The sequence below is a fragment of the Ursus americanus genome, chromosome 24, assembly GCF_024610735.1.
Source record: "Ursus americanus isolate L20-20 chromosome 24, mUrsAme1.1.p, whole genome shotgun sequence".
In the NCBI taxonomy this organism is placed as follows: domain Eukaryota; kingdom Metazoa; phylum Chordata; class Mammalia; order Carnivora; family Ursidae; genus Ursus; species Ursus americanus.
The window spans coordinates 36,043,922-36,068,123 of record NC_142150.1 but is presented as its reverse complement, the minus strand read 5'-3'; the positions used below and the strand labels follow the sequence as shown (position 1 = coordinate 36,068,123).

General features: G+C 40.8%; 2 protein-coding genes and 1 long non-coding RNA gene across 3 annotated transcripts in view; 1 reads left to right on the top strand and 2 right to left on the bottom strand.

Annotated features, from left to right (window-relative positions):
• Positions 1–1,772, top strand: part of LOC148107874 (uncharacterized) — a 55,605-nt gene extending 53,833 nt beyond the window's left edge. Inside the window, exon 3 of the long non-coding RNA XR_015721436.1 lies at positions 1,364–1,772. This is a non-coding gene — a long non-coding RNA (uncharacterized LOC148107874). The remainder of the gene's footprint in view (positions 1–1,363) is intronic.
• A 3,513-nt stretch (positions 1,773–5,285) lies between these two features.
• On the bottom strand, positions 5,286–6,218 carry LOC123784990 (olfactory receptor 4D9-like). Its single transcript, XM_045786523.1, has one exon. It carries the CDS (start codon positions 6,216–6,218, stop codon positions 5,286–5,288), a length of 933 nt encoding a protein of 310 aa, XP_045642479.1.
• A 6,946-nt stretch (positions 6,219–13,164) lies between these two features.
• Positions 13,165–14,109, bottom strand: OR4D6 (olfactory receptor family 4 subfamily D member 6). Its single transcript, XM_045787074.2, has one exon. The coding sequence runs from the start codon at positions 14,107–14,109 to the stop codon at positions 13,165–13,167; it is 945 nt and encodes a 314-aa protein (XP_045643030.2).
• Between the last annotated feature and the right edge of the window lie 10,093 nt (positions 14,110–24,202).

Below are 24,202 nucleotides of genomic sequence, written 5' to 3'. Positions count from 1 at the left end.
TTCAATTCCTGGCTTCATAGGTATTCTGTTCTTCAAGGATGTGTGTTGAATTGTACTGAATATTTTCTGCATCACTGAAATAATCACATTGTTTCTCTTTTTAATCCATCATTGCTATGTGTTACATTAATAGTTCTCTTTGAATTTTGGGAATAAACCCCACTTGATGATAATTTGTCATTGTTTTAATTCTTTGGTATGTAATTTGCTAAAGAGTAATAAGAGTTTAACATTTTTGTTCAAAGATGTGATTGGTGGGTACACATATATTAGATACATGATAGTACTAGATACATTAGGTGCTATTATCTAGTTTATAGATAGGGTTATGCCATCTTTATGGAGTGAGTTAAGAAACTTTCTACCATTTGTTAAAAAATTGCAATTACTAACTTTTTAAATATTCATTAAAAATCACTCACAAAGCAGTTTGGGCCTGGTGCCTTTTCAAAGGGTGGTTTTTTTTTTTTTTTAAAGATTTTATTTATTTATTTGACAGAGAGCCAGCGAGAGAGGGAACACAAGCAGGGGGAGTGGGAGAGGAAGAAGCAGGCTCATAACTAAAGAGCCTGATGTGGGGCTTGATCCCAGAACACTGGGATCACACCCTGAGCCAAAGGCAGACGCTTAACCACTGTGCCACCCAGGCGCCCCAACCTCAAAGGGTGTATTTTTGATACCTTTTCAATTCAATTATAATTATTGATCTATTAAGATTTTTTCCCCCTTTCCTTTAGTCAATTTTGGTAACCTTTATTTTCCATGGAAATTATATTCTCTCTTCCATCTCGTAAACATTTAATACTGTGTTTCAGTGCACTGAGTCTTTACTTCTTTCCCTTAGTAGGGTGCAAGTTCATGAATTACATTTGTTTGTATACTCGATCGAGAATTTTCACTCTAGGATGTGCCTGGATATTTGGAGAACAAAAGGAGGGTTCCTGGAAGGGAGTATCTTATCGGATTCCTATAAGTATCTTTATGACCTCCAAAATGAAGAACTATAGCAATAGTATCTTTGGTCCCCTAAAGTGAAGACAAATAGCAGTTTCAAACTTTCTTTTAATACCAAGGAACTGATAAACTGTATTATAGATGATCAAAATTTAGTCATAAAAAAATCTGTTTTGTACCAGTGAATTGATGACAGTCTTATGTGTTCCTAAAGCATGGGGTTAACCAACTTAAACATGCTTGCTTTTTATCTGTCTCTCTTTGGAAAAGTGTTTTGTGTGTGTGTGTGTGTGTGTGCGCGCATGTGTGTGCGTGTGCATGCACACACATCAGGGACTGATTACTTATATCTTTAAAAAAAAAGATTTATTTATTTATTTATTTATTTATTTATTTATTTATTTGACAGAGAGAGAGAAAGAGCACGTGAGAGCAAGCACACAGAGGGAGAGGGAGAAGGAGATGCAGAGCTCAATCCCAGAACCCCAGGATCATGACCTGAGTCGAAGCCAGACGCTTAACTGACACCCAGGTGCCCCTACTTCTATCTTTAAATATTGAATTTCTTAAGTTCGAAGGCGAGCCTTTCTTTTTAATATTTCTTTCTTTTGCATTTTAAAAATCAGCAATAGAATTTTATTGCATCTAGGTAATACTTCAGTGAAAGAATGTGTTCACAATACTATGCTGCTCTTCATACATTCCGTAAAGGAACACATATTAGCTATTTCTGTAAGTGCCAGAACTACTGTGTTATTTCATTTAAAGAATGTAATATACATGCTATAGTGCAAGGGACACACTATGGAATGTCACAAGTATAAAAGTGCTTCGAAGAGCGATAGAATTACGTTGCATCTGGATAGTGTTTTTTCAAGGAACAAATGTATTCAACCCATGGGCAGAATTTAAAACACTCTGTAGTGGCACTAGCAAAAAAGATGTTTCTAAGACTGCCACTTGTATGTATAAATAAGACCATGTTATTTCATTTAAAGTTTGTGCTCATCACACTGTACTGCATTTAAAACGACCTGTACTTGTTTGTTTTGTTTCTTACATTCTTCTTTGGGAGAGAGAGCATGAGCAGAGAGAGGGAGAAGCAGACTCCCTGGCTGAGCAGGGAGCCTGATGCGGGGCTCGATCCCAGGACCCTGATGCGGGGCTCGATCCCAGGACCCTGAGATCATGATCTGAGCCAAAGGCAGATGCTTAGTTGACTGAGCCACCCAAGTATTCTGGTTTTTTGCATTTTAATGTCCCTGAAATTAAGATGTGAATCCCATCAATGAATACATGTAACATGGTACTGCTTCATTTTCACAACATAGTTGTTATTAAAGTGACATTTTACAGTGGATGCCCTTTTCAATTCAAATATGGTGTAGTCACGATACAAAATACTTGAAACTCCATCTCTGTGTCTCTTTTCATAAAATGTAGAAGCGGCTTGCTTGTGTCCAATGGTCTCACAGTTAATCAGTTACATGGGACATTTCAGAGGGTGTTAAATTAGACCTTTGCATCAGATTCAAATGTTCTATTCCATCCTATTCAGAGTCCATGATGTGGTGACAGGTTGGGGCTGGCTTCTCTAGCCCAGCGCACCTGTACTTGAGATTTGTGCCTGGGTGCAGTGCTCACGCCTGGGCTCCTGCGAGAAGCGTGTGAACACCCTCCCTTGGTTTTTCCCCCTCCTACTCCTAGCCCTTTTTCCTTGAATCCATCTTTCTATTCCTTTCCCTTTCCAGCTCTTACAGCCTCTTCATCTCCAACTGAAGAATTACCCTTGTATTGGTTTCCTTTTGCTGCTGTAACAAAATCACTACACATTTAGTGGCTTAAAACAACACCAATTTGTTGTCTTACAAATTCTATAGGACAGAAATCTGACATGAGTCTCAACGGGGCTAAAGTGAAGGTGTTGGCAGGCTGCATTCCTTTCTGGAGGTTCTAAGGCTGAATCCATCCTCTTGCTTTTCTAGCCTCCAGAGGCTAGCTACATCCCTTGGCTTGTGGATCTTTCCATTGTTAAAGCTAGCCATGCTAAGTCAAGTGCCCCTCACATTGCATGACTCTGACCTCCTCTTCTGTCTACCTCTTCCACTGCTAAGGACCCTTGTGATCATTACGTTGGGCCCTCCCAGAGAACCAGGGTAGTCTCCCTATTTGAAGGTCAGCTCATTAGCAACCTTAATCCCATCTGCACCCTTAGTTTCCTTTGCCGTATAACATAGCACACTCACAGATTCCGCGGATCGGGATCGGAATCTCTTGGGGCAGGGGACAGAGATTATTCTGCCTGTTACAATCCCCTCTTATTCAGTTTCTGTATTTCATTCTGAAGTCTCCAAACTTGGAATGCTGAAAGGTTTTTAGGAAATCATTTGGTAGTAAAATCTCATCTACCTGAACTGATTTTGTGGCAAAATTTGATTTGAATTAGTGTGAGGCCATGCGTGGTTTTTTTGATTACACTTAGTGGGACTATTTATATATTTTCTTTCCTTTTATTTTTAAAATTTTATTTATTTATTTATTTATTTATTTATTTATTTATTTATTTATTTATTTATTTTTAAGAAGAGAGAACGCGAGCGAAGGGAGGAGCAGAGGGGGCGGGAGTGGGAGGGGAAAAGAATCTCAAACAGACTCCTCCCTGAGTGTGGAGCCCAATGCGGGACTCTATCTCAGGACTCTGAGATCATGACCTGGAAACCAAGAACCACTGAGCCACCCAGGCGCCCCTAGTTATACATTTTCTTACTTATTAAAGTGTGTGGATATCAGTTGCTCCCCATAGAAGATATGATATAATACATAATACGTACACTATGTTATCTTTTTAAAGTCTAAGGAACTCCAAATTCCTAAGCCTATTTCGTCCTAATAAATTAGAATAAGGGAATGTGGTCCTGTATTATTAATATTATTAACCTGTAGTTACAGTTCAACGAACCTCTTTCCTTGCTCAGTTTTACTAGGTCCCATGCTCCAGAGGGGGAGAGAGGAGAAAAGAGGAAATACATCCCATGCTTCTGTATACAATTACCAGGCATCCTGAGGGGCTGTCTGGACATACTCAGAACACAGGCTTATTGGAACTCTAATGAATTTGTACGTTCATTTGTCTTGAGTATTGCAAGACATTCATTTGCTCTGGGATATTTCTCTTCAATTGTGCACACGGTTCTCAACAAATGGTTTTGGATCTAACACTTGATTTGGTGATTTTTAAAGATATATATAGATGTTAAGACCTTGAGTATAAGATCATAGTACACTCTGATTTAGCCATTTCAATTTCCTTTGGCTTCCATGAGGAAGTATCTATTCAGAAAATAAAGTCAGTTTTAAATACTAAAAAACAAGATTAAATAGAATTTGGCATCTTCTTACATTCATTTCATTCCATTCCACAGATTTAACCAACACTTAAGCTTTTTACAGGTCAGGCACTATTCTAGGTACTGGGAATATGAAGGAAAACCAGATCTAGTAAGGTGAAGTTTTATGGGGTATTTTAATACACTGTGGTAAGGGAAATGATAAAGGAGTGCACATAGGAAAAATAAAAGTATTTATTGGGTTGGATTCAGCCTTTTCTTTTTTCAACTATCAAACCAGCTTATGCCTTAGGCAGTGGTATGAACAGTAGGAGAGGCTGTTCCAGATTCTTGCCATTGTTGTGTTTATGCCGTCTGATTTTGTAAGGCCCCAATATCTAAGTCTCAGGTCACATCCAATCTGACAAAGCCACAGGAAGTAAAAGACAATGGAAATCCTTAAAAGCCAAGTCTTTATGTATCTTGGGTGGTTGTGGGGTTGTGCCAGTGTATTTTATTGGTGAATTGATTAAAAAGAAGGTCCGAAGTTGCTGACAAAGCGTGATAGAGAAGAATGTTCACAAGCAATATTTGGTACACAGTATATGCTTAATAAATAGTCATAGGGTAACTATTGCTGGACTGGGACCTCGCTGCTGGAGCCCTGCTACGTTGAGATAGATGTCCCTGTTGCCTACCGCATGTGTGGGCATTGCGGTGCTATCCTTCACGCTGTTGCTGGGACACCCAAGACCTTCTATTGTATTTCACATTTATACCCTGCTTGCTGTCAGTTGCTCTTCAAGGACTATGTTCTTTTTGTTTAACTTCCTGTTGGTGTTCTTTCTCAATACCAGTGTTTCAGGTCACTGATCCTTTGTGTCTGTGCCATCCTGCTATAGTTAATTGTCTACACATGGTTGAGCCCCAGTATGTGACAGCTAATATTTTTAAGAATGTATTTGGATTATATGTTTGTATCTTGATCGACCATCTATAATGAGGCTACCCCCTTTCAGAAAACATAAGTCTTCTCAGTCTCTTCATGGATGACTTCATCTCCTGGTTCCTCAGGGTGTAGATCATGGGGTTCAGGACAGGGATGATGACCGTGAAGGTGATGGAGACAGCTCTGTCCATGGGGAGGGCAGTGAAGGGCCGGGCATAGACATAGATGCAGGGCACAAAGTGCAGGGTCACCACGGTGATGTGGGAGGTGCAGGTGGAGATGGCTTTCCTCCTGCCCTCCCCAGCGTGAGACCTCAGCATCATCAAGATGACTGTGTAGGACACAAGGAGGAAGACAAACCATAGTGTAGAGATTAAACCATTGTTGGAAATCATTAAGACCTCAAGAGCAAAAGTGTTAGTGCAGGCGAGTTTGAGGACCTGGGGGACATCACAGTAGAAGCCATCAACAACATTAGGTCCACAGAAGGGGAGCGGCAGCAACAGGGAAATCTGCACGATGGAGTGGACAAAGCCCCCCACCCAGGAGGCCACAATGAGGGCAGTGCATCGCCCCCTACTCATGATGGTCACGTAGTGCAGAGGCTTAGAGATGGCCATGTAGCGATCAAAGGCCATCACAGAGAGAGAGAAAATGTCTGCCCCACCGAGGAGGTGGAAGAAGAACATCTGAGTGATGCAACCGTTGAAGGAGATGGTCTTCGTCCTCGACAGAAGGTCCACGAGGACCTTGGGAGCAGTGATGGAGGAGAAGCAGATGTCCAAGACTGAGAGATTGCGGAGCAGGAAGTACATGGGGGTGTGAAGGCGGGACTCACAGGTCACAGTGACCATGATGGCAACATTTGCTAATACAGTTGTTACATAAACTACAGATAAAAAGAAAAATAAGAGCAAGCTCAGCTCTTGAGATTGGGTAAGTCCACAAAAAATAAATTCAGACACCCTGGTACGATTTCTCAGGGCCATTGGGTGATATTTCTTCCTTCATGTACAGCTTTGAAAGAAACAATAATATTGCTGAGGCATTAAAATCAAGCAAAGATTTATCTCTTACATGGAAATTGAACATGCATAAATATAATTTTAATCATGTATCTTTGTCTTCATGAACCTGCTGTGTTACCTGGGGAAGTCACTCAGTTCCTCTTGCTTCAGCACCCTCATTAGTCCAAAATATAGTTTGAGCTAGATCATTCGTTTCCCTACTGTATTCACTGGGGCCTTTGGCATCTGTTAAAATCCACCCCTAGAGGTTGTTGAGGAAGAGAACTAAGCAAGGCTTCATGGAAGGAGCTGTGGGTTCCTTACACCTCGGTGAATGGGAGTACCTCTGATTTTATTCTCATTCTACTTTGTTTCTGTGCCTTAAAAGCCATTGGAATAAACCAACCCTCATAGGCCTTTTGGTGACAACATGATAGGGATTGGTTTGAACAGCACGTTATAGTTTTAAAAGTGCTGCACCCCTAATAATAATCAATTTTTCTAATATCCCTCTGAGGTTAGAGGGGAAGGTATTAGCATTCCCATGTCAATTAATACTGAAACTGGAAAAGTGAACTCAATAAGCATTAAGCCAGTTTTCCAAGTTCATACGGAAAATCAGCGGCACAGGAAATGTAACACAAGTCTCTTCTGTCTCTTAGTTCAAGGATCTTTCTACTCTTCTATGCTGCCTGCCAGCTTCAGAACATATAAATCCAAGAATAATTTGTACAGAATTTTTCTAGTCCTTTCAAGAGTGGGTTTCATCAGCCTCTTCATTTCCTCTCTCTATGACCAGGGAATGTTAGACCACTGCCCTTCTATTATCTTTCAGAAATGACAAGTTTTCTTTGTGTTTTTTGTTTGTTTGTTTGGTTTTACTTTTTAAAATTTCATTTCATCGATACCCAGAAATCAGGGTTTAACACAAAGATGACAAGGATGGTATTGGAGATGGTTCTGTTCACAAAGAAGACGGCAAAGTCCAGGCATGAGTGCACAGAGAGAGGGCACGAAGCGTAAGCTTGCCGCAGGGATGTAGGCAATGCAGTACACCCTTCCTATAAAACCTGAGCAGTTTCTGATGAGCGGAGGGTTTGCATTTCCTGACAGAGTACAAAACAACACCCAATGGAACAATGGTAGCTCCCTGTCCCTGGAGGCCCATAGGGTCTCTTACTATAGAGTTCTGTTTGGGCAGGAAGTGACAGATCCAACTTAGAGAATTTTCAATTCATTCTGTTTTGCCTGTGGGGGTCAGGAGTGAGCAACCTTTTATTGCTTGAGGGTCAGTATTGAAAAAAATAAAGTTCCAGGGAGCTTTTAAGTGACATGCAGAGGACATAGAGAAAGCTAGGGGTGAAATTTAACTTTCAGCACGACACATATTGCACTCGTGCCATTTCAGCTGGGAAGACTTATGGTGGTGGTGGTGGTGACCAAGTGAACTCAGAGTTAAAGGAAAAAAGCCATCTTCAGCCTAAGCACCTGTCTGAGCCCTCTGACACCACCATCTAGGTGGTCCCCAGATTGCATCCATCTGGGAAGCATCACTCTTGGTCTGAGTAGAAGCAAGCTTTGAGAGCCTTGAGAAATTATGTGGATAAATAAACCCCAAACACACGTTGCATCTCCTTTGCTCTGAAGAATATGACCACTTGCCTTGTTTCCTCTTTCATTCTGTCTCGGTGAGCACAGTGGCCTCCACAGCAGATACTGATGGGTAGCATGTTTTATCCCAAAGACTCCTACTGAGCCACTCATATTGCAAGGAACCCAGACACTGTAAAAGCTCTCCTGAGGATTCTACTTTCTTCACCTCTTCCAGTGTGTCCCCTTCCCTTCTTCCTCAGTTAACCCCTTATCATTTCTCCTTAGATGATTGCAAGTTTCCAAACTGGTCTCCTTTCCATCAGTGTAGTTTTCTTTAATTCATCCTGTCTGTTTTTTTCCAGAAATGTAATTACAGGTCACAAATAGGACCATATATTCCTTTGTTTGAAAATCTTTAATGGTTCTCTATTGTCTACAGAATAAAGATTAAATTCCTCTTGGTATTATCCGGCACCCTGTTTCTTTTGATCCTCTGTTTCGGGTGTTTAAATGTTATGCAAATTCTTGCTGGTCCACAACTCTGGATCCGTGTTCCTGTGGCTCGCTCTACCTACCATGCCCTGCCCACTTCCAGAATCTCCTGTTTATCCACCTTCACAGACACTCATTTTTCAACACCCAGGTTCAGAGTCTCCTCTTCTGTGAAAACTTTCCTGACACCCCTTTGGGACTCATCTTTCCCTGCACTGACTTCTCTTCTGGCACTTGTAACAAATCATTCCAACCAAGTTCTTAGGTGTCCGTCTCTCCTTAGTTCAGTATAATTTCCCTATTGCCCGTCAAGTTCATTCTTCCTGCTCAGTGTTTCATTCATCCTAACATCATCAAAGCTTTACCTAGTCTGGGGCATGAGCTAGGTGCTCAAAAAATGTTTTTTGTTTCTTGCTTTTTTTTTTTTTTTTTAGATTAATGAACAAGCCTACCTGGTAAGTGCTCATCATGACTTATAAGCATTGGCATTGGAGTGTGGGTGAGTGAGAAAGATCTTAACAAACATAGGCTAAGCAACTCTTTTGTTAATGTCCTTGACTTGACCTCAGGGATACCAGATAGAGATGTATTTTCTGATCCAGGCTATAAAATAGCTTTGTGACCTTGAAAAAGTCATTCCTCTCTGTGCCTCAGATACTTAGTTGTTAAATAGTGGGATGGCGTGTGGAACAACGTTAAGGGCTTTGGAGTAGGGCATACCTGGACTGGAATTCTGCCTCTTCCTTCTTTTTTATTTGGAGCAAGTCCTCTATTTTCCTTCAGTTTCCTCCTCTGTAAACAGGGAAGCCTAATATTTACTTCATTGGGTGGCATAAAGAGCAACTACGATCACGTCTTTAAAGTTCCTAGCACGTAGTAGGCTTTCAATTAAACTTGATTTCTTTCCCTTTCCCCTGAAAACAGGATCTTCCCTGGCTGTCATGAAGAGTTATTTAGGAAGACTTTGGCAGAATGTAAAATGCTGTTCGGTAGAACAGCTTCCCTTTCAGCCAAGTTGCTTGTTTGTATTTCAGTGAGCTTGTGGGTTAACCAAGTGGATCGGTGGTTTCCGTGCTAGGTCGTTGGGTTTGGGAATAAAGCTGCCTCTGGATCAAATGCAAAAGAGACCCAGTGGGTCGTGGGCAATGTGTGGATATGGGACTGCCTTTGAAACCTCTACAGGTTTTTTTTTTTTAAAGATTTTATTTATTTATTTATTTGACAGAGAGAGAGAGAGCACCAAGCACAAGCAGGGGGAGCAGCAGAGGGAGAGGGAGAAGCAGGCTCCCCACCAAGCAGGGAGCCCAATGCAGGGCTTGATCCCAGGACTCTGGGATCATGATCTGAGCCAAAGGCAGACACTTAACTGACTGAGCCACTAGGTACCCCCAAAACCTCTACAGTTTTTAAGGGAATTTAGGGCATTTTAGAATCATGTTCTTTTTTAAGGAAGCACTCATCTTGTGGAAAAATGCTCTGTGATCCCCATGGACAGACCCTAAGCTGGAATAAAATCTCCTTAAATGCTGTTCAGTTGCGTTTAAGAAAGAAATGCAATCCACCAAATGCAAGTTGCTTTTTCTCTTAGCGTGCTGGCCCCATGTCTGTGGCCCCTTCTTAGAAAGACATTCCTCCTTTCCCAATATTTAACACACACTTCATTTTCTCTCACTAAAGAGAGAGCTATTTTTGCAGGATCTTAGGCACCAGGTACATTTTTCATGCTTATCCTATTCATGCATAGTCCACAATGTCTCACACTGACAGTTCCATGTCCTTACCTAAACCCTCCGTATCCAACCAGGAATTCACACCGTCTGAGACTGGGTGGGTAGGTGTCAGCGTATATGACGCTGGGGAACCATCATGTTAGAAGGTCAAGTCCTTCTCAAGATAAGTTACGCTAGTCTTCAGGGTCTTCTCCTCTACCTTCACACTGGAAACAGCAGACTCAGGGAGTCATGTCATTGTGGCTCTTCTGCTTGTCCCACTGTGTCCCTGCCACATGAACTAATATGTGTCCCTCTGGCCCAAGCCTAGTATGAGAATTAGCAAAGGGAATTTTATTGGATGTGAGTGTGGAAAGAGAACGGACCTTCTTTGATCATGTTGGAGTTCCAGTGGGAGTTATTAAACCGTTTCCAAGTCATTACTGCATGCAAGTCCACACATATGCACACGCACACACACACACACACACACACACACACACACACACACACATACACACAGATGCCCACATTTCTGTTTTCCAAATTCTTGTACAATGCCAGAAGGCATAAAGCTATCTGTTCTGTGATTCTCTGAGTTTTAGGGAAACATATTAATAGAAACATCTAATGTCATATGATCATTCATTCTCAATGAATGTCCCCCAAGGGGGCAAAAATTGGTTCTTGGGGGCCAAAAAATCTTAGCTATTACAAAGAGTCTCAGTACGTAAAAAAATACACAGTATATCTTTGGTATTAAATTTTCTTGCGGGAGAGAAATTAGGAAAAATATCTAATAAAGTTCTTTGGAGGGGGGCGATGATTTTTCAAAATTTGAGAAGCACTGGCATGTGATTAAAAGTCTTGGCCTAGCTTCTTCCCATAAGCAGCCTGAAGTGACTTCTGAAAATGGTTCACTATTCACTTGACCAAGAAAACCCTACAAAATCACGCAAATCTTTGTGTTCACTTTAAGAACACACATAAAACTACCCAGGCCATCAGGGTATGCATATCTGAAAAGCTACCAATTATCTGCAGATACTTTGCAGAGCAATGTGTGCCATTCAGTTGTATAATGGTAGAGTTGGTACATGTGCCCAGGCCAAACCGTGGGCCTGGATACAGGGTCGGTGGCCCAAAAAGAGTACTGAATTTTTACTGCACATGCTTACAAATGCAGAGAGTCATGCCGAACCCAAGGGTTTAGATGTAGGTTCTCTGGTCACTGAGCACACCCAGGTGAACAAAGCTCCCAAGATGTGGCGTGGAATTTACAGGGCTCATGGTCAGATTAACCCATAAGTGAGCTCTCCCCGCCACACTGAGATGATCCTTACTGAAAAGGAGAAGGTTGTTCCTTAACCAGAAGAGAAAGTTGCACAGAAGAAAAAGAGATCCCAGAAGAAACTAAAGAAAAAAACCTTACAGCATGGGAGTAAATTCTGCATAAAATAAAAACAAAAGTAAAAAAGAAGAAGTCTTGGTCTAATGTCGCTGTCTTGCAGGACTCCGAGAACATCACAGATATGTGTCACTTACCAGGACCTCTTAATGTATCATAACAATTTGCAAAACATTGTTCTGTATGTTGCAATTTCCTGAGCTTCTTTACTAATTGCCTGATTTTTGAATGACAGTTGTAGCATGAAGGGTGGAATTTGACATGAGCATACGGAGTGAAGAGACATTTATTGTCTTTCTATATAACTTCCGTGGAATACTTCTTAGGAGAGAGGTGGATTACAACATAAACCCAGTGGCTATTCCTTTTTTTTTTTTTTTAAAGATTTTATTTATTTATTCGACAGAGATAGAGACAGCCAGCGAGAGAGGGAACACAAGCAGGGGGAGTGGGAGAGGAAGAAGCAGGCTCATAGCAGAGGAGCCCGATGTGGGGCTCGATCCCATAACGCCGGGATCACGCCCTGAGCCAAAGGCAGACGCTTAACCGCTGTGCCACCCAGGCGCCCCACAGTGGCTATTCCTAAATGACCCTGCGTATCTGTTGCTTTCCTCTCCTGGTACACAAAACAGGTCTTGAGTGTGTGAAAAGGTATTTCTTAGGGATTTTTGTTGTTGTCGTTCTAAGTGACTTCTCTTGAATTATCAGGCATTCAAAGACAAAAACTGTAGATTTGCTCCAGCTTTAGAAGCTCTGACGGTGAAATGGGGAGAGAAGAGAGGAAAGAAGAAAGTTCAGGTTAACCGAAGATAAATCATCGTGTGGATTTTGTGTATATGTATCCCCAAACCGTACAAGCACTTTTGAGGTTAATTTCAGTGGGCAAATTAGTAGAATGGACCTGAGAAGAGGAAATTCTTGGTCCATGTGTAGATTTGTCCGTGTATATATCTGACTGAACACAACTTTTTTTTTTTTTAAAGATTTTATTTATTTATTTGACAGAGAGAGAGGCAGCCAGCGAGAGAAGGAACACAAGCAGGGGGAGTGGGAGAGGAAGAAGCAGGCTCCCAGTGGAGGAGCCTGATGTGGGACTCAGTCCCAAGACCCTGGGATCACGCCCTGGGCTGAAGGCAGATGCTTAACGACTGAGCCACCCAGGCGCCCCTGAACACAACTTTTAAAACGTTACTTCTCTTTTCACTAGTTGGTGAAATATATTGAAGATTCTGTATTCAGAATATTAAATCAAGTGATTTCAATAATTAACTGGAAATGAGAGTCACTAGAGAGAGCACATATGAAATAAACACACCCACAATCTCATGTGTGCATATTTAGGGTTAGAGGGATAGACAATAGGGAATGTGGATTGTATGCCTGATTAATGAGCAGTGCTAATGGGCAGAATGGCCATCCTCTCAACATTTATCATTCTTCATTCTCATGAACACCTTGTGAACAGACAATGTCATTTATCACAGATCACACCAAAGTAGCATTAGGTAATTGATTTCCATCTTCTACCCCCTGCTTCTCCCAAGTTCACAAGCCCAATAGCTCATGTTCAATCTCATCTCTTCCTTTTGTCGTCAGATTCCTGCTAAGAGAGATGCATGGCTATGAAGGTATGTAGAAATGACTGGTGAGAGAGCTAGCGGTCTGTTGCCTCAGGAGAGCAGTTTGAGGAAACCAGATCATAGATTTCCAGTCTCTGTGTGAGTGCTCACCCCAGCTTACTGCTCTCAGAAGGCCCAAGCCTTCTCTGCAGTCTTTTCATGGCCGACTTCATCTCCTGGTTCCTCAGGGTGTAGATCATGGGGTTCAGCATGGGGGTAATGACCGTGTTATTGATGGACACAGCTGTGTCCATGGGCAGCATAGTGAAGGGCCTGCAGTAGATATAGACGCAAGGCACAAAGTGCAGAGTCACCACAAGGATATGGGAGGTGCAGGTGGACAGGGCCTTTTTCCGCCCCTCCCCAGAGTGAGATCTCAGCATCGCCAGAATGACGGTGTAGGACCCCAGGAGCAGGAAGAACCACAGTAGGGTCACCAAGCCATTGTTAGAGATCAGGAGAAGCTCGAGGGCAAAGGTGTCGGTGCAGGCCAGCTTAACCACCTGGGGCACATCACAGTAGAAGGCATCCAGGATGTTGGGGCCACAGAAGGGGAGCGGAAGCATCAGAATTATCTGGGCAATTGAGTGCAAACCACCACCCACCCAGGAAGCCACCACCAAGCCCACCCACACCTCTCTCCTCATAATGGTCACATAATGCAGGGGTTTGGCGATTGCAAGGTATCTGTCATAGGCCATCACAGAGAGGAAGAAAATGTCTGCACCACCAGCAAAGTGGAAGAAGAAGATCTGTGCCATGCAGCCATTGTAGGAGATGGTTTTCCTTTCTGATAACAGATCCACCAGGAACTTGGGAACAGTGACAGATGAAAAAACAATGTCCAGGACTGATTTGTTCCGCAGAAAAAAGTACATGGGAGTGTGAAGGTGGGACTCACAGGTGATGGTCACCACAATGAGGGCATTGCCTAGCACGGTTGCTACGTACACAGCAAGGAAGACCACAAACAAGAAAAATTCGAGCTCCTGGAAGTGAGTGAGTTCCAGGAAGACAAATTCCTTCACATCGGTGTGGTTGCTCTGGCCCATGGTGCAGACCATCCTCCTCCAGGGCTACCTGGGGAGAAGGTACGTTAGGGTTAGGAGTAGAGTGTTGTGAGGGGATGGCGTCATTTATTGTATGTTCTTATAAGGCTCTCTTGAGTGTCCAGATCATCATGACTACTCAGAAAAACTGGCTTAGGGTTTCCCCTTTTGTGGCCTGGAAATTCTTTATCCTGATGATTCTTTTCCCTATTGGAAATATCCTGAGTGGACAGCAAGAGCCATCATACTCTGATGCCTTTCCTCTGACAAGAGGAAGATGGCAAGACTATGGTCATTTGACTGATGGCTTGCCTTCTGTCCTGCAAGAGTAGCTTCCTCACACGTGTGCAGCACGTTATACTTTACCAAGAGCTTTCACCTGCAACATCTCATCTTGAGTTTCATTCTCATGATGTCTCTGTGGGGTCTAGAGAGTGGTGATGACCATCTCCATGTCATATTGGGGGAGCTGAAGCTTAGAGCAGTTAATGTCTTGCCCACATTTGCACAACTGCAAAGTTAGTCAGTGGCAAATCAAGGATTCAAATCCAAATAATTTTTAGGACTTGACAAAGACCAAATGTTAATTGGGCTCCTCCAAGCCCTCTTTTCAGCTTAGCCTGGACCTTGGCCTTCTGTGTCTTTTTTTTTTTTTTGCTGAGAATCCTGCTAAATCATTTTACCAAGAATCCCCTACCCTTGACATCTGATCAAATGTGTCATCCCTGACCCTTGATACCTAACTCCTTGTATCTAAATCCTTGGCTTATCTTTGTAAGAGTCCTGTTCAGTCAGTTTAGCAAGTATTCCTTGGTCTTGATGTGTCCTTTTTCATAATTTTCCATCCACTGACCCCCTCACTCTGCTCATTGGCTATAAATCCCCACTTATCCTTATTGGAATTAAGCTTAATCTCTCTCCTTTATTGCAATCATCTTCACTCCTGTTGCAACGGTCTTAAATAAAATTTGTCTTGCCATTTTAAACAAGTGTTCAGTGAATAATTTTTGTTTAACAGAGTCCAGAAGTTCTCCCCCTATACCATTCTGCCAGATCAGAGAGTCTGGAACTTACTTTGGTTTATCAGAATTATAGTGGGTAGATAAGGCTTAAGTGATTAATTAAATAGCCTGACTACTTAATCCTTACCTCCTCCTTTAAAGGAAAAGAAGAACCAGGACTTCATAAGTACTCCTCCCTGCACTCGGGGACACTTGGACCTCACTGGGCCCACAGGGCTCTTGATAAGAGTGTAGAGCAGGGCACATTCAGGTATTATGGACAAACTGATTGTTAAATCTTGAGGTGACTTAATCAAAGGTCCTCACTTTAGGGGTGAGCAGAGAAGAGTGTTTATTTTTTAAGAACCAGTCTGACTTGGTGAAAGACGGAGAATTTTTTTTTTTTAACATTCAAGTACTTTTCTGTTTTTTTTTGTTTGTCATGAAAACACTTAAGATCTACCCTTTTAACAAATTTCAAGTATACAATAAAATATTTTAACTGTAGTCACCATGCTGTACATTAGATCTCCAGAAATTATTCATCTTGCATAACTCGAATGTTGTGCTCCTTGGCCAACACCTCTCATCTCCTGCTCCCCCCAGCCCCTGGTCACCACCATTCTACTCTCTGCTTCTATGAGTAGAGCATGTTATGCTAAATGAAATAAGCTGGACACAGAAAGATAAGTACTGCATGATCTCATTTATATGTGGATTCTAAAATAGTTGAACTAATAGAAAGATAGAGATTTTTAACCAGGTTTGATGACTCAAACCTCAGGGATTTTCTACTGTTGCTGTATTCTAGCAAAATAGGTTGATTTGTTTTTTTCAAATCAGATATTTGGCCATCAGAGGACAAAGCTCTTTTCAATAAGAATATCTGTATGTCCAAGGACATACAGCAGATAAGTTTTAAAAAATTCAAATAGCTGAGATGACTAAAATCCAGTTAAACAATAGAAAATAGATAGTCTTGGTATCCGCAGGAATGAGATTACATCTGAAGAGGATAGGGTAAGAAAGAAGAGAGTAAACTAGACGAAAGAAGAAATGAGCACTTTCCCTGAAATAAAAACATAACAAAACATCCCACGAACAACCTATTTCTTGATGTTTCTTTTTCCAGTTCTGTTCTACTTGAGAGCTTTTTATGATTTAACTTAAGGTTTTGGGACATATAAAAAGCCTCTGGGGGCACCTGGGTGTCTCGGTCGGTTGAGTGTCTGACTCTTGATTTTGGCTCAGGTCATGATCTCGTGGGAGGGATCATGGGATCATGAGGGGTCATGGGATGGAGCCCTGCCTTGGGTTCCACGCTCAGCGGGAGTCTGTTTAGAATTCCTTCTCCCTCTCCCTCAGCCCCTCCCCCCGTCTCTCTCAAATAAATAAACAAATCTTTAAAAAAGGCTCTGAAATAAACTTCTCTGTCAATTTTCCTAGATCCCTTATATTCTTCTCATTAGAACCATTTACTTCCTGTTGAAAAGTGAATTTTTTCTTAAAAGTTTTTTTTTTTTTTTTTTTTTTAAATATGATCTGATAGGAATCCTATGTATGCCAGCAACCAGGAATAGCACCTTACCTAGAACTGGCACTCTGGGGCTTTTTACTGCCACCTAATAAATATCAGAAAGCCTTGCAAAGGGTATTTTGTATTCAGAATTATGTTATAGTCTTTAACAAAGGTGTCTAGAAAAAAGAGCTCACCTAAGACTGTGTTAAGGGCAGGGTCTATTCAGTGTCCCCCATGTGAGACCACAGGGAAACATTTGTCCTAGACCCCAGTGTAAGGGAGTACTCCCCTGGAAAACCAGTAAGATTCTTCCTCATAGACAATGAAGGCCATGTACGGGGCCGTTTCCCCTTGCTTTGTCTTCCATACACTCGAAACATATATGTGGCTTAATTTCCTACGCCATACTTTTTCAAGTGTAGTCTCTTAACAGTTTCTTAGTTTTACTCTTTTATTATGTGTGTTTTGTTGCTGTTGCTGTAAGATCTCCCTAATCCTTTGTAGAATGCATTGGGTAAATACATTGACTACTAAGGCAGAGAATGGTTTTCATAGGTATATGGCAATCAGGCAGGTAGAGAATAAGCATTGGTCATGAGGGCTAGACTGGATTGGGGGGTGTTAGCCAGGTGAGCATAACAGTCTTGGGAAACGGGTTGGACAGGGAACATGGAAACCCGGGGTGGGTGGGTGGCATTGGGAGTCAAGCTTATAGAATATATTTAGGTGAGGGGTCACAAAAGTCATACACTGACCTCTTCAGTTTGCCTAGTTGGGCCCTAATTACTTTTTTCAAATAATGCTGCTCTCAACATTTTGTACATGCATTTTCATATGCATCTCCAAGTCCAGAAATGGGCTTAGAAGACTGAAGATTTTGTCACCTGAGTCATATAAATGTCAAAAAATTAATTAAAATATTAGAAAGAAGTTTAACTGAATGTTTTTATAATTTTGGGGGTAGAGGACTTTGTAACTATGGCATCAAAGATTATGAGATTTGACTAAATAAAGATAGGAAACTTTAATGTTTCAAAAACATGAAAAATAAGTTAAAAATAAATGAAAAACCTGGGAAAATATATGTAAAAAACATAATACAAAATAGGCTTAAATTCTTTGATGTATAAAGAACTTTTGTCAATCAATAAGAAACAGATACAAAAATGAGTCATAATTGACAGAGGAATGCAGTTGGTCAGTCCACATATGAAGAGATGGTCAACTGCATATATGGTTGGTAGGAGTGTATACATAAGGACAAACTTTCTGGGGTCATCCTGGAAATATGTGTCAAAACTTAAAATATGAAAATCCTTTCATGCAGAAATTCTACTTTAGGAATTTATGCTAAAGTATTAATAAACCACTAAAAACCACTATAAAGTGTTAGTGCTTTATATCATAAAAATAAAAGTTGATCATAGAGGAAATTAGAATTTAAGTTAACATCTGATATCTAAAATTGTTTCAGTAAGTTATGGTACAATAGAACAATCTAGTTTTACAGTCATTCAGATTGATAATGTAGAACTTGTGGATATGGTAATATCCCCTTTTAGTGACAGATGGAAGCGCTGAATGTGTCATACAATGTTATCTTGGAGAAAAAAATCTACATGCCTGGAAGAAATCTGGAAAAATATCATGACAGTGGCAGCCATTACCTGTGAGTAATTGGGTTTTGGTAATTTTACTTCAAGAAGATATTCTATTGTGTCCAGTTAAAAAAAAAAAAGATTTTAAATGCCTTCTGATTTTGAAAAAAACCCTCACATATTTACAACTTGAAGTAGATTTCCCCATTAATTTGAACTCTGATGTTATGCCTCTTATATTTTCCTCTTCCTCTTCTGTGAAATTGTCTTAAGAAAGGTGAGTTCTTAAGAAAAGAGAAGTGTAGGGAAGACAGTTCTAAGTATTCTCTTGATATTTAATGGTTCTGTGAGCCACTGGCTGAAGATGTCTAGAAGAGAGCTTGGGACCAACCAAGTGAGATCTCGACACTGGTGTTGAAGTTGCTTACTATTGGTTTCTCTTTTTGAATGAATATGATTCCACTCAGTCTTCTAGGCAGTCATCTTAAAATGTTCCAGATTTTAGTGCAATGTCAGGACAGGATAGAATGGTGGCCTTTCTATCTCGTAACCTCAGGGCTGCATTATGAACCCTAGAGGCAGCTTGTTCGAAAGAGCACAGCCTTTGAATTCAGGTTCAAGCATTTTGAATGTTGACTGTGTGACCCTGAGAAACGTAACTTTTATGCAACGCCTAATCTTCCTCTGTGGAAGTGGAAGCATAAGGCTTATCCTGCAAACTGGGGTTTACTTGTGATAATGTAGCGCATTTACGACCTGTCATTATGTATCTATTTGTTTCTGCCTCTTCTTCCAAATGTAAATTCCTTGAGGGCAGAGACTTTGTTTTGTCACCATTGTATCTCCTGTTCCTACCTGGCATATATCAGTTATTCTGTGATTCTTTTTGAATAGAGGAATGGACGGATGGATGCCCAGTGTCTGATATACAGTACTTGTTTATTTTCACTTCATCTCCAGCCTCATCCTAAATGTCCCCCCTTTCCTGCCATTCACTTTTGTTGCTGCAGATGTCCTTCGAATGACAATTCATATGAGAGCACATTGTAAACTTCAAAGCACTATACAAGCATGGGGTATTAGTACCACCATACTGTTAATGACATTATATAATTCTGTTTCTCTCCCTGCATCCTGCTAGCTTTTAATCTCTTTTTTAGAGAAAGACTGTACCAGTTATTTTTCTATATATTGTAAGTGCTCAGTAATGTTTATGGAATGAGTTTTAAAGAAAAAAAAATCCTTCTAATTTGAATGTGTCTTGAGAAGCCTAATATTTTACATAAGAGGCAGGAGATCTTAATCAGCCGAAGGCTTTTAGCTGTAATGGACAAATACAAGAATCGCACATGGATATGGTACCTTTCAGGCACCAGAGACTGAACGCTATTGAAATTCTAAAGTTGTGTGTGCGCTAAGCTAGGTTGCCTGCAATTGTGTCTTCAGGTACCCTCACCTACCTTTGCATTAGAAAGGGGAGTCTGCCAGGTGCCCCATCTTCACTGCTCTGCTCCTCTTTTCCCAAATGCATGCACAGTCTACAAGCTCCCTGAGACACTGAATTGGAAGTCTCATATAATGATCAGCATAGGGAATAGTGTCAGATATTTGTAGGAAATATATTTTTCAATGGGGAAGCTGGCGTTGCAGATGCAATGGGAGTTATTAAAAAGTTACTAACACGTGTATATATTGGGATTTTTCCATCTATCTTTCTGTTCTCGCTTTCCAGTTTAATCCCACTGTGGTCTGAGAGTTTACCTTGGATGATCTGTGAAGGTGTGTTTAATGGCCCATAATATGGTCTATCCTGGTGAACGTTCCGTGTGAGCTTGAGAAAAATGTGTATACTGCTGTTCTTGGACGAAATATATTATACATATTAATTAGATCCAGTTAATTCATGTTGCTATTTAATTCAACTGTATCATTATTGATTTTCTGCCTTTTGGATCTTAAATTACGGGTAGAGGAATGTTGAAGTCTCCAACTGTAATAGTGGATTTGTCTACTTCTTGTATTTCTATCAGTTTTTGCCTCACCTATTTGACACTCTGCTGTTAAGTGCATATACATTAATGATGTTACATACTGGGAAAATTAACCCCTTTATCATCATCACTATAAAGATCTTTTAATCTCTGATAATTTCCCTTGTTCTGAAGTCCATTTCATCTCAAATTAATGTATCTACTCCAGTTTTCTTTTGGTATATTTTTCTCCACTGAATTACTTTTAATCTGTGTCTTTAAATTTAAAATAGGTTTTTTGTAGAAAACATAAAGTTGGGTTTAAAAAAAAATCCACTCTGTGGTCTCTTTTTTTTTTTTAAGATTTATTTATGTGGGGCACCTGGGTAGTGCAATCGTTAAGCGTCTGCCTTCAGCTCAGGGCGTGATGCTGGCATTATGGGATCGAGCCCCATCTCAGGCTCCTCCGCTGGAAGCTTGCTTCTTCCTCTCCCACTCCCCCTGCCTGTGTTCCCTCTCTGGCTGGCTGTCTCTCTGTCAAATAAATAAATAAAATCTTAAAAGATTTATTTATGTATTCATTTGAGAGAGAGAGGGTGCAAGCACAGGGGGAGGGGCAGAGGGAGAGAGAAAATCCTCAAGCAGGCTCTCCACTGAGCAGGGAGCATGACGCGGGGCTCAAACCCAGGACACTGAGATCATGACCCAAGCCAAAGGCAGACAGTTTAACTGACCAAGCCATCCATGTGCCTCTCGTTTGTTTTGTTTTTTACACTCTCCATATAAGTGAAATCATATGGTATTTGTCTAAGTCTGATTTATTTCACTTAGCATAATAAATCCATCCACGTTGTTGCAAATGCCAAGATCTCATCCTTTTTGATGGCTGTGTAATATTGCTCTGTGTGTGTGTGTGTGTGTGTGTGTGTGTGTGTGTGTGTACGTCACATCTTCCTTATCCATTCATCTATTGATGGCCACTTGGATTGCTTCCATATCTTGGCGATTGTAAATAATGCTGCAATAAACATAGGGTATATATTTTTGAAATAGTGTTTTCATTTTCTTTGGGTAAATACCCAGTAGTGAAATTATTGGATCAAATAGTAGTTCTATTTTTAATTTTTTGAGGAACCTCCATACTGTTTTCCACAGTGGCTGCACTAATTTATGTTTCTACCAACAGTGCATGAGGGTTCCTTTTCTCCACATCTTCGCCAACAATTGTTGTTTCCTGTGGTTTTGATTCTAGCCATTCTGACATGTGTAAGGTGATATCTCATTGTGGTTTTGATTTGCATTTCCTGCAACAGGTTATTTTTGAGGCTAGGTTCCTTTTTTCCCCTTTTAAAAAATTTTTTATTAATTTTTTTATTATGATGTTCAATTAGCCAGCATATATTACATCATTAGTTTTCTCTGTAGTGTTCAACGATTCATTAATTGTGTATAACACCCAGTGCTCATCACCACACGTGCCTATTGGACAATGGGAATGATATTGCTTATCTCATGGGGCTTGAGATTCCTGTTTCAGAAGAAGTACATAAAGTTCAAAGTAAAGTTTCAGGTACCAAGTGAGTGCTCTTGTAGAGGGGCATATTACCAATGGTGGCTATTTGGTATGGATGGAGTATATGTCATGGACTCCATGTTGACATATGCTAAATACAGGAAACCTGAGTCCCTATGAGAGATACGCAAGTTCAGAGGAAGATGGTTATAGAGGTAATGTTGGGAATTTAGTCTTCTTGAGATTGAAGCATCAGTCAAGGGGCTCTTTTTGATCTTTCTTATATCTTGTCTTTAAAAATTCAATTTAGAGAGTAGCCTTGAGAAAGAACATTCACAGCTTAAGGGTAGGATTTCCTAGCACCATAAATTCTATTTTCTATTTGATAAGTTGACACCAGAAGGAGAGACATAGGGATATACTACCCTGAATATTACTTTACAAAGAAATTAGAATGATTTATCATCAGGGATTTTTGATGTAACAGGAATTCCTGAACTCTTATTGTAAAGGTACAGAGACCCTCCGAACTTAGAAGAGGGGATAGTCTTTCCTCGAGACAGAGGGGTAAGTCCCTGCCCTTGCCATAAAACAGAGAATTCAGTCTCAGCAAGAACCACACAGAGAGATGGAAACCTAACATAAATTCCACAAATTACATATATTATATAATTTAATTCCCACACTTACTGTGCCAAATAGATGTGAAATTAAATATTAATCAATTTTAATTTAGTAGCATACCCTTGGTAGATTTAGAGAAGGAGGCTGTAACAGCACAGGTGACATCCATAAATTGTCAGTCGGCAATTTGTGGCTCTGGGATTGGAACCTTGATCATCTGAAAAATACCCACCTGGCAGATTATCATCCTGATTACATAAAACAGCCACTGTGCTATCTAGCACAACGCTCCATGAGTAATAGGTAACCATTAATTCCTTTATGTATACTGTGGGGGAATGGTGGGAGGCATCTTGGGAATTGATCCTTCTCCAATTAGATGATAATACCAGAACAAATATAATACAATATAATTTTATTGGTGTGCAAGACCCAGAATGTTTTACACATCTTACCTCACTGAATTGGCTCTTACCAGTTTCAGATGTCTTAAAATTTATGGCTTGACCATTTGGATCGATAGTTTTGACTTGACAGATGTCTTGACCGTGAAAGTGAAATGGCATACACTGGTATCAAAGTAAGGAACCAGACCTGCTTCAGGGTGGGGTGTGCGCGCTTTTTCTGCAAGTGCGCCCTCTTCTGGTCCAGAACTTGTCCTCCTTTAACTTTCGAGGTGCTTAGAGCCTTCTTTCACTCTCAGATCCTTACTGTACACAGGTCTACAAGACTCAGAGTAACCTCTATTAAAAGGGGGAGCTTGATATCTTAAGAGGGGACAAGCCTTAAACTAACATGAGTTTCAGATGGTAGAATTCGAGGCATCGGCATGCAAATAGGGGGAGTTTGGAGTTTGGGGACTTCCCTTGTGCCTAGAATATATGCCACTCCTAATTTTCTAGGTAGGGGGTTGAGAGCAGGCAACCTCCTCGGGAACTTTTTTTCCCCCTTAATTTCTTTTCCTTGGAGCAAAGATTCAAACATGGGTCAGGATGCTAATCAGGATGTCATCAGAGGAGCAGGAGAGGACAGAAAGACAGAATGTCTAGGGTAATGCATGGAGAAGAGACTCAAGAAGTTTCTGTCCTCTGGCTGAATCTTATAGTTCCCAAGGGGCTCGAAAATAGTAAATAAGCCTGGCTGGCACATGCACACACAGCAAATGCTGACTGTCTGTGGGCACACTCCCTTCCTCATGCACCTGCCAGTCTGTTCTCTAAGTACTTTGTGCTTCGATTGACTCTGCTTTGCATACAGTCTAATCAGGCACATGTAGCTCCTTCCTGTCCTCAGGTTGCTGCTTTCTAAAGAGGCCGTGAGAACTTGAATCTGGCTTATTTGTCAATCCTCCTGGGCCCAGGAGGGTGTGTTTGTGGGCAGACACTAGACATGACAAGACAGAGGGAGATTGGAGAGAAACTAACCTTTAAGAAACTCTTTTCCAGAGGAAAACACAGACAGCAACCTCTGTGACCTTGGCCACAGCAACTTCTTGCTAGGCACATCTCCAATGGCAAGGGAAACAAAGGCAAAAATGAACTATTGGGACTTCCTCAAGATAAAAAGTCAACAAAACTGAAAGACAATTGACAGAATGGGAGAAGATATTTGCAAATGTCTTATCAGGTAAAGGGCTAGTATCCAAAATCTATAAAGAACTTATCAAACTCAACACCCAAAACACAAATAATCTAATCAAGAAATGGGCAGAAGACATGAACAGACATTTCTCCAAAGAAGACATCCAAATGGCCAACAGACACATGAAAAAACGCTCAACATCACCCGGCATCAGGGAAATCCAAATCAAAACCACAACGACATACCACCTCACAGCAGTCAGAATGGTTAAAATTAACAAGTTGGGAAAT